Raw genomic sequence first — 15,338 nt, 5'->3', positions numbered from 1 at the left:
GCGGGCGAGGCAGCGGCCGAGCCGCCGGTTATTGAGGAGCCGCGGGTGGCCCCATGGTGGCCGCTAGGTGCTGCCACGGTGGCGCGCTCTGCAAAAAACTTTTTTATTTTTTATTTGCCAAAAATCGCAATAAATGCGTCCGTACGGCTCTGGAATGAATTTTTTTTGCCTCCCGGAGCTCTGTCTCCAAAATCGACAAGTTTTATATGAATCCTGACTGCAAACGGCCTTTCAGATCCAATGGTGATGTCCGTTTGGTCCCAAAGTGCTCCAAAAAATTGCTGATCCCCTGATTTGAAGAAAAAATGCACAAACAAACTAGGGTTTGTGACTTCAAATCACGGCTTCAAAATTTCTTCAACGAAGCTGCAGCAGGAAGGCTCTGATACCATGTTGGAGTTGAGGAAAGCCAACTTCGAAGACGCCCAAAATCACCTGCATGCAAAACCTGTCAAAGAGAAGCCAAGAAAGGGGAAGAGCATGGAGCAAGGGCAAAAACCCTAAACGGACATGAGAGCAAATTATGCAAACATAATAAGAAATGTATTTACAATATGCAATATGATCTTGATAAAAATACAATGAGAGAGAGCCCGAATATAAAGAGCTCATGGAAGCTTGTAGAACAAGCTGGAAGGAGGTAGAAGATAAGATTGACAACTCAGCACATATCCACAAAAAGTGGAATATGCTAAAAAAGGAGCAAACTCCCGAGTTGTCAACAACTAACCACTACATGCATTAAATATGAAATATTAAATAAATGCATGACCTAAGTAAGCTTAAGCAATAGAATAAATAATTAGATATTAATTATTTACTCTAACATAAATTACATCAAGCATTGTATGGTCTTAAACAATTTCCTAGAGCTTGGTATGAAAGACTACACAACTACTTGATAGAGATTGGTTTTCAGAGAACACATGACAACAATAGTTTGTATATCAAGGAAGGACTAGATAACAAAATTGTGTTGACAGAGATATTTGTGGATGATACTTTATTGATAGGAAATGATGACCTATGCAAAGGATTTTTAGAATAAATGAACAAAGAGTTTGAGATGTGCATGTTTGGTGAAATAAATTTCTTTGTTGGATTGTAGATAGAATAGAACAAAAATGGTATCTATATCACTCAATCCAAGCATATAAAAGAGATACTCAAGAAGTTTGGAATGGAAGATTCAAAACAAGTTTGTACCCCTATGTGTACTAGACTCAAGCTTACCAAAGATGATGACTCCAAAGAAGTAGATCAAAGCTTATATAGATCAATGATTGAAAAATTACAGTATGTAGTTCACACAAGGCCTGATATTGCCTTAGCAGTTGGGATAGTGGCAAGATTCTTAGCTAAACCTAGAGAAAATCATGTGATGGAAATCAAAAGAATCTTGAGATATCTGAAGGCTATTGAAGACTAGAGTTTATGGTACAAACTTGGAGGAAACCTAGACCTAAAGGTATTTACTAATGCTGATTGGGCAGGAAATCTTGATGACATAAAAAGCACTAGTGGTGGAGTTTTATTTCTTGGTAAAAGGTTGGTATCTTGGACAAGCAAGAAGCAAAATTGCACATCCCAATCCACAGTAGAAGTAGAGTATGTGGCAACAATAGTAAATTGTTGTAACATTGTTTGGTTCAAATAATTGCTGGAAGGAATGAAGGTTGACATCAAAGAGCCAGTAGTCATGTATTGTGATAACACCAACACAATTAACATATCAAAGAACCCATTAATGCATTTCAAAACAAAGCACATTGCTATAAAATATCACTTTGTTAGAGAACTGGTGCAGGACAAAGAAATTATATTGGAATAAGTCCATACAAAAGAACAAATTGCAGACATATTCACTAAGCCATTACCTAAGGATGCATTATTGTATCTAAGAAGTAAGCTAGGGGTCATTTTCCTATCTAAAGCTCACTAAATAAAGTTTAGTGATGCATTAACAAGAACCAAGTTAAAGATCAATCAGTTGATGTGGCGTAATCAATAGAATATTGCATATGAATAAGTACTCAAGGTACATTGATACAAATTTGGCATGTGTTGTCTTTGGCATGTGTTTTCAAAGAGAGAGAAGTTTTCTATCATATCTTTATCTTTTTGAAATTTTGCAGTGGGAGAAGTTTGAAAAGAAGTTATGCAGTTGCTTCATAAAGGAAGAATACAACATAAAGAAGTTCTTGTGTAAAATCAAAGAGGGAGAAAATCTATGTTAGAGAGAGTCTTATTCTCAAATTTCATTATACTATGACATGTTGTGTTGCCATCAATGCCAAAGAGGGAGATTGTTGGATACAATTGATTAATTGTGTTTTGTCTATGATGTTACACAAATGTCATATCAATTGACATACAGTGCTTATCGAGCTCTTTTGGTTAGTGAAGATAGCTTTCCTTGTCTACCAAGCATTCACAATTTTACTCTAAGCAGATTATAGTGTCTACTGAGCTCATTCTAGTGTCAATAGAACTTAGGCAGAAAGAGTTTTAACTAAGCTCACTCGGTTAATGAAGGAAAATTTGGACAGAGTTAGTATTCACCAAGTTCACTCGGTTGCCAAAGGATTTCTACAAGTTCATAGTGCTAACTGAGCTTATGTTGGTTAACACAGGAAATCGTTCCAAAGTTAGTTTCTACCAAGCAGGGTCGGCTTACGAAGTATTTTTTCTTATTTTGGCACATGAAGCTTAATTACTTTATGTATTGATTCTAGCTAACTATGATGAGGAATATTGGTTATTGTAATTTGATTTTAGGCTGACTTGACAATTTAGAAGGTATAAATAAAAGGTCAAGTTGAGATTTCTAGTGTGTGTTGATTGAATTGAAAAGAAAAGAGAGGGAGTGAACTTGAAGGATAAACAGGTATCCTTGTGGAGCAAAAAAGTAATATTTGATTAGGACAAATCAAGTTTAAGCAAAAAATAGATCTAGATTCAGTAATTTAGTTGCATCACAATCAGGTCATTTTATTGATACTCTCTAACCATTGTAGCAGTGATCTAAAATCTCTTAATAGAGTTGGTTTAATAGCCAGTTGTAAATCCTCTAACAAGGTGGTAATTCTATTTGAATTGTTCTAAGACCTGTTGCAAGGACACTCCTAGCAAGGTGATTAAATCCTTTAATAGGGTCACCTAACAATGTGTTTTGTAACCTTTAATAGGGTTGGCTCCTAACAGGGGTCACTTCAAAAGAGTTAAAAATAGTAACTAGTTACATTGGTGATTTTTCCCAAATCTGGTTTCCATGTTAAATCCTAGTGTCTCATGTGCTCATGTTATTTCTGTTATGCTTGCATGTTAATTACTAATAATGTTTTAAGATCTACTAAAAGTAATTCACTCTGCATTTATCGAGTTATAACAATTTATGTTTGTTTATCGAGCATCAACAACAATAAGTTTTCTTAGTCTAAATTTTATTGTTAACATCTAAGGGATCTAGGATTTATTTTAGTGGTGATTGATTCACCCCCCTCCCCTCTCTCAGTTACTCCTTCTTTATTTTCAACAATTGGTATTAGAGCTTTTGGTGCTTGTAGGAAAGGTTTGAAGGATCTAAATTAAAGAACAAGATGTCTCACAAGAGAGAGATTCCAAAGCTAAATAGAGACAACTTTTCAGCATAGTAGGGGCTCATGAGACTTCATTTGGCTAGCATTAGTGATTCAGGCTGCAAATACCTCGATAAAGAATACAAAACTCCTACTGGTACATTATCTATTGGAGTTCTTGCTGAGAAAAAGAACCATAACATCATGATATCTAATATTGCATTTGCTCTCAGCTATGATTAGATCAAAGACCATAAAACTACTTTTGATATGTGGAACAAGCTAAAGGATATCTATGGTGGTGATGACAATGTAAGGAGAGCCAAAGCAAAAAGCCTTAGAAGAAATTTTAATCAGATGAGAATGAGAGAAGATGAAAATTTTGCCAAATATGTGGAAAGAATCAAAGTTAATGTCAGTGCAATCAGAGCTTTTGGAGGAGAAATCAAGGAAGAAACTATTATAAGTAAATTTTCCCAAAAAATTCCTTTCTATCTATGCAATCAGAGTATCCACTATTCAAGAAAAGAGATGTGATTCAAATAACAAGCTAGGCTTGGATTCCCTGGTAGGAAGATTGACAGCTTTTGAGCTAGACAACTTTGACAATTATGTTCTAGCTTCCAAAAATGTTGAGTTTGCATTTGAAGCTAAACTTTCACTGAAAGAAAAAGGCAAGAAAATAAAGGACAATCAGTCAGAAAGTGAAGAGGAAATAGAGGAAAGTTCTGATAGTGATATTGAAATTGCTGAAGCTTTACTTGCAAAGAAATATTCTAGATGTAGAAGAAAGTATAAAGGTTAAATTTTGTTAATCTATTTTTAATGTGAAGAAAGTGGTCATATTGTTGCTAGGTGTCCAAATAGAGAAAGAAAGGATGAGAAGAAGAGCCACAAATACAAAGGCAAGAAGGAATCCAAAAAGTTACAAATCCATCAAAGACAAAGGTAAGAAGACTTGTTTTATGGCTATTAAAGATTTTGATAATAGTGAAAATGAAATTGTTGGAAATATAGATGGAGTAAATTCGAGGGGGGGGGGGGGGGTGGTAAATCATTTACAACAAAAATAAATCCACAGATCCCTTAGATGTCTTAAAACTTAGTTACTGTTGTCCCTCGGTAGCCACCCAAAAAATGTTGTAACTTGGTAGATGTAAGTTAACTTATTAAGCATTCACAAAGATTTAACATGCAAGCATAAAAGAAATAACATAAACACAAGAGACACCAGATTTAATTTGGAAACCCAATATGGGAAAAATCACCAACTAACTAGCTACCAATTTTCACTCTTTTGAAATGACCCCTGTTAGGAGCCAACCTTGTTAAAGGTTACAAAACACACTGTTATGTGTGACCTTGTTAGAGGATTTAATCACCCTACTAGGAGTGGCTTTGCTAGAGGAATTTTAGAACAATTCAATAGAATTGTCCACCTTGTTAGAGGGTTTACAAAATAGTTGTTAAACCAACTCTGTTAAGAGATTTAGGAATTACTACTACAATGGTGAGAAAGTAACAATAAGTGACTTGAATGAGATGCAACTAAACTTTGTTGATACAGATATATACTCTACTTCACTAGATTCTCTTTGATCAAATACAACTTTGCTGCTCCTCAAGGATATCTGATCCTTCTTCAAAATTTTCTCACACTTCCTATTCACATAATAAAATCATTTACATGTTTTCTCATTCATACATCCATTCATACTTTAGAATTCACAACTTGACCTTTTGTTTATACATTACAAATTGTTACATTTACCAATAATCATTACATCTGTCGGCTATAATCATTACATGAAACAATTAAAGTTTATTTTCCAAAATAATGAAATCCTTTATTGGCCAACCTTGCTTGGTAAACATTTCTCCAGAAATGATTTCTAGTGTTAACCAAGTGAAGCTCGGTAAACACTATGAACTCTACAAAATCCTTTGGAGACCCAGTGAACTCGGTAAATACTAACTTTCCTTCACTAACCTTGTTAGCTTGGTAGAAATTAATTTCTGCCATAAAAGCCGTCAACACCTGAGTGAGCGATAACGCTGATTTTCCCCCTCTACCCATGATCATTTCAGCGATAACGCTGATTTTCCCCCCAGCCCCACTGCGCCCACCTCGCCCCTGGAGATCCCCATTTTGCCCCCAGAGGAGATGATAGAAATTATGGTTGAAAAGGGAGGGGAGGCCATCAAGAAAAATAAGATAAGAGCTTGGTGAAATTTCAATATGGATAGTGTTAGTATGGGCATTGTTAGAGAACCTACTAAAATCTAGGTGTTGGGGGATCTCGACAGTAGCACCCACTATGACGAGCTCCTTGACCCGACTCTTCTGGTTCTCTCTGACAATGCTCGTGAAACAGGTTTCAACTTCCTCAACAATGCTAAGAACAACCTGATTGACAATTTTCACTCCATCAAGTGGCTTTTTCAAGAAATTGAGACTCTGAAGGATAGGTCCAACCAGACCAATAACAGGAGGGAATTCAAGGATCATGAGGCCAGAGGCAATAAAGACCAAGTGGGCAACCAGGAAAAAGATAGAAGCAAGGACCCCAATGACAATCAAGAGGACAGAATCACCCGGCTCGAGCAGAAGGTCCAAAGGTTGGACTCCGTCCACCAGGTTGTGACTAAACAGATTGTGGACACCCTCCATACATTGAATGAAAACATTGTTAATCTGGGGGACTATCTGACCAATGTTGATCTTATGGGGAACGTGGAGCAGAGTACAAAGAATGAAACCAGCTGGGAGGATCCTCAGAAAGAGACTGGAATCCAGGATAGCCAGGGGGATCAGTTGCATTTCCCCCCCGCGATATAGGAGGAGGAGGCCATCCAAAAGGAAAGCGATGCTGCAGAAATCCTGCAGGCAATGGAGAAGAAGGGACACTAGTCTGCTCGCCAGGCTCATTTCCTAGCCTTTGTTTCCCTGGCTTCGAGCCTTTTTGATTCTGGCCTTTTGAGGTTGTTTATGTTTTTTCTGACTTTTTATGCTTTAAGTTGTTTAATGCTATAAAATTTTGGGATTCAGGATCCCTGTAAAACCTGTTTTCCAAATCAAAAACACCTGAGTGAGCTCGGTAGAAACTTTCTTCATAGTGTAACTTATAGAAATGCTCAATAGACTCTGTAATTCACTTTTCTTACCATCTGAGCTCAATAGACTTTGTCTTTTTCTTTTCTGACCAACTAAGCTCAGTAGACTTTGTCTGATAACTAATATGACATTTGTGTAACATCAAAGACAACACATAATTGAACAATTGTATCCAATAATCTCCCTCTTTGGCATTGATGGCAACACAACATGTCATAGCAGAATGAAAATTGAGAACAAGCCTTTTTTTGACAGAACATTTCTCCCTCTTAAATTTTATTCTACAAACTTCTCAAATATAGTAATCTCCCTTTGTGAAGGAATTACATAGCTTCTTATCAAACATCAAAATCTCCACAAAAAAGTTCAAATTTTAGAAAGTTATGATAATATACTCTCCCTCTTTGACAACACATGTCAAAGACAACACAAACCAAATGAGTAGCAATGTACCTTGAGTACTAATTCATATGCAATTTTCCCATGACTATACTACACCAACTGATAGATTTTCAACTTGATACCTATTGATGCATCACTAAAACTTCATTTTAATGAGCCTTAGATAGGGGAATGACTCCTAACTTACCTCTTAGTTATAAGAATGCATCTTTAGGTAATGGTTTGGTGAATATGTCTGCAATTTGTTCCTTTGTATGAACATATTCCAATCTAATCTCCTTATCTTGTACCAATTCTCTAACAAAGTGATACTTTATTGCAATGTGCTTGGTTTTTGAATGCATCACTAGATTCTTAGATATGTTGATTGCACTTGTATTATCACAAAAAATCACAGTAGGTTCTTTGATTTCCACCTTCATGCCTTCCAATAATTGTTTGAACCAAACAATATAAGAATAGTTTACTGCTGCTACAACATACTCTACTTCAGCTGTAGATTGGGATGTACAATTTTTCTTTTTACTTGTCCAAGAAATCAACCTCTTTCCAAGAAAGAAATCTCCTCCACTTGTACTCTTTCTATCATCAATGTTTCCTGCCCAATCTGCATTAGTAAACACTTTCAAATCCAGATTACCTCCAAATTTTTACCATAATCCATAATCTTCAATTATTTTCAAGTATCTCATGATTCTTTTGATTGTCATCATGTGATTTTCTCTTGGTTTTACTATAAATCTTGCCATAGTACCAACTGTAAGAGCAATATTTGGCCTTATTAGAACTACATACTACAATTTTCCAATCATTGATTTATATAATGTTTGATCTACCTCTTTTGATTCATCATCCTTGGTAAGCTTTAGACCAGTGCACATAGGAGTCCCAACTGGTTTGCAATCCTTCATACCAAAAAAATTTAGTATCTCCTTGATGTATTTTGACTGAGTGATGTAGATTCCATTTTAACTCTGCTGAATTTGAAGAGCAACAAAGAATTTGATCTGACCAAACATTGACATCTCAAATTCTTTATTCATTTACTCTGAAAACTCTTTGCAAAGATCATCATTTCCTGTAAACAAAGTGTCATCTACAAATATTTTTGCCAAAACAATCTTGTTATCTGGTCCTTCATTGATATACAAGCTACTATTATTATTAGTTCTCTGAAAACCAATCTGAATAAGATAGTTATGCAATCCTTCATAGAATGCTCTAGGGGCTTGTTTTAGACCATACAATGCTTTGTGTAATTTTCAAATCATGTCCTTCTTGTCTGGATGAACAAAACCTTTAGGCTGCTCAATGTAGACTTCTTCATCTAGTATACCATTGAGAAATGTTTATTTGACATCCATCTAATATACCTTAAATCCTTTGTATGCAACATATGCAAGTAGGTTCCTGACACTTTCTAATCTTACAATAAGAGAAAAGGTCTCTCCATAGTCTATTCTTTGTTCTTGAGAGTATCTTTTACATACCAATCTAGCTTTGTTCCTTGACTCCTTATCATCTTCATTCAACTTATTTCTAAATACCCACTTAGTTCCAATCACATTTTTATTTTTAGGCTTGGGTACAAGAGTGCATGTTTTATTTTTCTCTATTTGCTCTATCTCTTCATTCATAGCCTCAATCCAAATTTCACTTGCTAAAGTATCTTTGACACTTCTAAGTTCAAAATTAGCAAGTAAACAAGTACCTTTTAGCTTACTTCTTGTCATAACACCTTCAAATTTGTCTCCAATAATATGATCTAGTGCATGATGTCTCCTAACATACTTGACTAAAATAGGTTCCTTGCCTTTTGAACGAATTGCATTGTCATTCTCTTGCATTTCAACTTTAGGTCCTGGCCATTCTGCCTACTGCTCGGGTCCTTTAGACTTGGTAGGCATTAGCTTGGTAGCACTTGAATGTGACTCAAGTTCCTGTAGCTCCATTTGAACTTCCTATAATTTGGTTACTGAAGACTTAGGAGTAGAAGATTCATGATTGACAGATGTATCTGGCACTGTATCAGGTTCAATGAAAACAAATCTCTTGTAATCTTTTGGTTCCTTTTTGCTTTCTTCTTCATTCCTTTCTGCAAACTCATCCACTTTCACATGTGCACTTTTTATGACTTTATGAGTAGACAAATTCAAACATCTATATGCTTTACTCTTGCAAGAATATCCCAAAAATATTCCTTCATCACCTTTCACATCAAATTTACCTTTTCTGGATTCTTTCAAAATTTAACATTTGCTTCCAAATACTTTTAGCTAACTTACATTGGGTTTATAGCCATACCATAACTCATAGGGGGTTTTGAATGAGTCCTTCTTCAGCTGTACTTGGTTCAAGTTATGAACTGTAGTGCTAATAGCTTCCTTCTAGTATTTGATAGTAATGTTCTTTTCAATCATTAAAGTTCTTGCACAGTTGATGATAGATCTATTCCTCCTTTTAGCTATTCCATTTTTCTCTAGGGTTCTAGGTGTTGATACCTATCTTTTGATTCCTCTTTCAATGCAAAAGTTATTGAACTCATGGGAGATGAATTTACCACCTCTGTTTGACCTCAAGCATTTCAGTCTTTTCCTTGTTTCTTTCTCTACTTTGGCCAAATACCATTTGAACTTCTCAAATGTTTCTAATTTCTCTCTCAAATATATGACAATCATCATTCTAGAGTAATCATCAACAAAAAGAATGAAGATCTTTTCTCTAGTATAGCTTTCAATTCTAATAAGTCCACACAAATCGGTATGCACAATTTCCAAAACTTCTTCAGACTGATAGTTCTTACTTTTAAAGCTAGTTTTTCCCATCTTACCAATCTGACAATTCTTGCATAGACCAACATCAGGTTTCTTTATACTAGGAATGCCTCTTACTTTCTTGAATTTGCTTATCTTCACCAAATTATCAACATTCACATGACATAACCTTTTGTGCCATAACCAACTTTCTTCAACTTGAGCAATAAAGCATGAAAATTCACCAAGTTCAAGATAAAACAAGTTACCTTTTGTTTGTATGCCTAATCCAATTAGCTTTCCTCTGTCATCCAACAGTCTTGCTTTCTCATGCATAAATTTCACTTTGAATCCATTATTGAGTAGCTGTGCCACATTCAATAGATTATTTTTTAGACCTTCAATGCAATAGGCATTATCACATACAAGCTCTTTGGTTAGTGAGATTCTTCCTCTTCCTTTTGTGCAACAAAGTTCATTATTACCAAACCTCACACTACCACCATTATAGTCTTCAAATAGTTTAAACTTCATTTTATCACCAGTCATATGATGAGAGAAACCACTATCTATAATTCATGTATCATTTTTGCTCACATGAGAGATAAGTGCCATTTTATCTTCCTCATCATTATCAGATTCATCTTTCACAGCAATGTAAATAATTTCATCTTCTTTTTCATTAGAATCCTTAGCCATGAAACATATTTTCTTACCCTTGTCCTTGAATGATTTGAAGTCTTTCTTGCCAATGCACTTGTGACCTTTCTTCTCATCCTTGTTCTACTTATTTGGGCACCTAGCAGCAATATGTCCAATTTATTCACATGAAAAATAGATTAGAGGAACCTTACCTTTGTATTTTCCTCTACCTCTAGAATATTTCCTTGCTAGTAGAGCTTCAACCACCTCAAGATCACTATCAGAACTCTATTCTAATTCTTCTTCACTTTCTGACTGAGATTCCTTTATCTTTTTTCCTTTCTCTTTGAGTGATAGCTTGGCTTCAAATGCTGATTCAATGTTCTTGGAAGCTAGAACATAGTTGTCATAGTTATCTAGCTCAAATGCAGTCAATATTCCTACTATGGCCTCTAAATTTATCTTATGATTTGCTTCACATCTTCTTTCTTCAATTGTAAAAACTCTAATTGCATAAATGGGAAGTAATGTTCTAAGAACTTTACTTACAATTGTTTCCTCCTCAATGTCTTCTCTAGAAGCCTTGATTACATTGACAACTACTTTGACTCTTTTAACATATTTGGCAATGTTTTCATCCTCTCTCATCCTCATTTGATCAAATTGTCCTCTTAGACTTTCTGCTTTGGTTCTTCTCACATTATCATCACCTCCATAGATATCTTTTAGCTTGTTCCATATTTCAAAGGCAGTTTTGTAGTCCTTGACATCATCAAATTCTTCATAGCTTAGGATAGATGCAATGTCTATCATCATAGTGTTATAAGTCTCCTTCTCAGCAATTTCATTAGCAAATAATGTGCTAGAAGGAGTTACATATGCTTGATCAAGATATTTTAATCTTGTATCTCATATGGAAGCTAGATGGAGTCTCATGAGACCTTGCCATGCTGAAAAGTTATTCCTGTTAAGCCTTAGAATTTCCTTCTTGTAAGACATCCTAATCTTTAGCTTAGATCCTTGAAATCCTTCTTGCAAGCACCAAAAGCTCTGATACCAATTGTTGGAAATATAAAATGGATTAACTTGGGAGGAGGGGGGGTGTGAATCAGTTACCACAAAAACAAATCCACAGATCCCTTAGATGTCTTAAAACATAGTTACTGTTGTCCCTCGGTAGCCACATAAAAAATGTTGTAACTCGGTAGATGTAAGTTAACTTATTAAGCATTCACAAATATTTAACATGCATGCATAAAAGAAATAACATGAACACAAGAGACACCAAATTTAACGTGGAAACCTAATATGAGAAAAACCACCAAGAAACTAGCTACCAATTTTCACTCTTCTGAAGTGAGCCCTATTAGGAGAAAACCCTATTAAAGGTTACAAAATACACTATTAGGTGTGACATTGTTAGAGGATTTAATCACCCTGCTAGGAGTGGCCTTGCTAGAGGACTTTTAAAACAATTCAATAGAACTATCCACCTTGTTAGAGGGTTTACAAAATGGACATTAAACCAACTCTATTAAGAGATTTAGGAATTACTGCTACAATGGTGAGAAAGTAACAATAAGTGACCTAAATGAGATGCAATTGAACTTTGCTGATATAGATCTCTGTTCTACTTCACTAGATCCTCTCTAATCAAATACAATTTTTCTACTCCTCAAGGATAACTAATCCTTCTTCAAAATTCACTCACACTTACTCTTCACACAATCAAATCATTTTCATACTCGCTCATTCATACATCCATTCATACTTTAGAATTCACAACTTGACCTTTTATTTATACATTACAAATTGTCAAGTTAGCTCATTTACAAGTTACATTTACCAATAATCATTATATTAGTCGACTATAATCATTACATGAAACAATTAAACTTTTATTTTTCAAAACAATGGAATCCTTCATTGGCCAACCCTGCTCGATAAACATTGCTCTAGAAATGATTTCCAGTGTTAACCAAGTGAAGCTCGGTAAACACTACAAACTCTACAAAATCCTTTAGAGACTAAGTGAACTTGGTAAACACTAACTTTCCTTCGTTGACCTTGCAAGCTCAGTAGAATATGATTTCTACCACAAAAGCCTTCGATGCTCGAGTGAGCTTGGTAGAAATTGCCTTCATAGTGTAACTTCCAAAAATGCTCAGTAAACTCTATAATTCACTTTGCTTACCATCTGAACTTGGTAGACTTTGTCTTTTGCTTTGCTAACCAACTAAGCTCAGTAGACTCTATTTGATAACTGATATGACATTTTTGTAATATCAAAGACAACACACAACTGAACAATTGTATCCAACAGAAATAGTGTACATTGCTGTAAAAGATGAATCTAATGAAGAAGAAGAAAAGATGACACTTATTTCTCATGCTAATAAAAATGATACATGGATCATAGATAGTGGATGTTCACATCATATGACTGGAGACAAAACAAAATTTGTGCATTTTGAACACTATGATGGAGGTAGTGTAAGGTTTGGAAACAATGAATCTTGTTGCATAAAAGGGAAAGGTCACATCTCATTAACCAATGAACTTGTATGTGACAATGCCTATTGGATTGAAGGACTGAAACATAACCTACTAAGTGTGGCATAGCTAATCAACATTAGATTCAAGGTAGAATTCATGCATAGCAAGGCAAGACTATTGGATGACAAAGGAAATCTGATTGGATCAGGCAAACAAACAAGAGGTCACCTTTTTTATCTTGATCTTGGTGATTGCTCATGTTTTATTGCTCAAATGGAAGAAAGGTGGTTATGGCATAGAATAAAATGTCATGTAAACTTTGATAATATGGTCAAGATAAAACAATTTAGAAAAGTAAGAGGTATACTTGGTTTGAAGAAACCAGATGTTGGTTTATGCAAAAATTGTCAGATCGACAAAATGGGAAAGACTAGTTTTAAGAGCAAAAGGTACCAATCTGAAGATGTCTTGGAAATTGTGCATATTGACTTATGTCAACCTATTGGAGTAGAAAGTTATAGTGGAGAAAAATTCTTTATTCTTTTTTTTATGACTACTCTAGAATGATGACTGTTATGTATCTTAGAGAAAACTTGAAAGCATTTGAAAAATTCAAATGGTATCTAGCAAAACTAGAAAAAGAAACAGGAAAAAGATTAAAATGGTTAAGATCAAATAGAGGTGGTGAATTCATCTCTAATAAATTCAATAATTTCCTCATTGAAAGAGGAATCAAAAGGCAAGTATCAGCCCCTGTCACTCCTGAGTAGAATGGAATAGCTGAAAGAAGAAATAGATCCATCATGGATTGTGCAAGAACTCTAATGATTGAAAAGAATGTTGCTATCAAATACTGGAAGGAAGCCATCAGCACTGTAGTTCATACTTTGAACTGAGTACATTTGATGAAGGACTCAAATAAAACTCCCTATAAATTATGGTATGGCTACAAACCCAATGTAAGTTACCTAAAAGTATTTGGTAGTAAATGTTATATCTTGAAAGAGTCTACAAAAGGAAAAATTGATGTGAAAGGTGATGAATGTATATTCTTAAGATATTCCTATAGAAGTAAGGCATATAAATGTTTGAATTTTTCTACTCATAAAGTCATAGAAAGTGCACATGTGAGAATTGATGTGTTTGCAGAAAAGCCTGAAGAAGAAAGCAAAAAGGAACCAGAAGATTACAAAAAAATTGTTTACTTTGAACTTGATATATTTCTAGGCATAGCTAACAATAAGGAGACTTCACCTCCCAAGTCTTCTACAATTACTAAGCTGCAAGAAGTACAAACCAAGTCATATTTTGAAGCTACCAAGTCAATGCCTATCAAGTCTGAATGACTCGAGCCTGGCAAAGAACCTGTATTGGCCAAGTACGTCAGAAGGCATGATGCACCTGATCAAATTATTGGAGATAAATCAAGAGGTACTATAACAAGAAGCAAATTAAAAGGTACATGTTTACTTATTGATTTTAAACCTAGAAGTATTAAGGATGCTCTAGAAAATGAAATTTGGATTAAGGCAATGAACGAAGAAATAGAACAAATAAAAAAGAACAAAACTTGGACTCTTGTGAATACTAAAGAGGAAATTGCAGAAATAGTCACTAAGACATTACCTAAGGATGCATTTTTGTATCTAAGAGGTAAGTACATGAATTAGTACATGAGGTACATTGATATTCACTAAATATTGTCTTTGGCATGAGATGTCAAGAAGGGAGAAGTTTGTTGTCATATCTTACATAAATTTTTCAGAGATGTCAAAGGAAGAACTTGGTCATATATCAAATAAGGAAAGTTTTCTATTAGAAGAAGATGTTAAACATAGTGTTTTGTTAACAGAGGGAGAAACTAAAAGCAAAGGGAGTTCACACTAATAGAGGTAGTTCTCATGGATGAGAATTAGAATGAAACTAAGGATATGTTCCTTACTTTATTTTTTCTCTAAAATTTCCATTGTATTATGACATGTTGTTTTGCCATCAATGCCAAAGAGGAAGATTGTAGAAAATAATTGATTAATTGTGTATTATCTTTGATGTTACACAAAATATCATATCATTGTCAGTCAGTGTATACTGAGTTTACTTGAGAGATGTAGATAGTTTCCTATGTCTTTCAAGCATTCCAAAGTTTTCCTAGTTTAGAAGATAGTGTCTATCGAGTTCACTTGGTCGTCCAAGGAAAATTTGCAGAAGTTGAGTGTTAATCGAGCCCACTCTATTAATGAAAAAAATGTTGGATGGAACTAGTGTTAAGTCATCCCACTTGATTACCAAAGGAAATTTGTGAATATGTAGTGTTAATAGAGTTCACTTGCTTAACACAGGAAAATCACTTCT

The 15,338-nt window shown here is 34.8% G+C and overlaps 1 protein-coding gene across 1 annotated transcript in view; it reads right to left on the bottom strand.

Annotated features, from left to right (window-relative positions):
* Window positions 1-6,301: 6,301 nt before the first annotated feature.
* The window catches only part of LOC149534550 (uncharacterized), a 70,813-nt gene continuing 61,776 nt past the window's right edge, over window positions 6,302-15,338 (bottom strand). Inside the window, exon 7 of the mRNA XM_089806034.1 lies at window positions 6,302-6,552. Within this exon, the coding sequence (XP_089662160.1) occupies window positions 6,302-6,552 (251 nt within the window). The remainder of the gene's footprint in view (window positions 6,553-15,338) is intronic.

The sequence above is a fragment of the Cupressus sempervirens genome, chromosome 10, assembly GCF_028749045.1.
Source record: "Cupressus sempervirens isolate cs-2001-9-10 chromosome 10, ASM2874904v1, whole genome shotgun sequence".
Classification (NCBI taxonomy): Eukaryota; Viridiplantae; Streptophyta; class Pinopsida; order Cupressales; family Cupressaceae; genus Cupressus; species Cupressus sempervirens.
The sequence above is the reverse complement of the archived record's forward strand: the minus strand, read 5'-3'. Positions and strand labels throughout refer to the sequence as shown.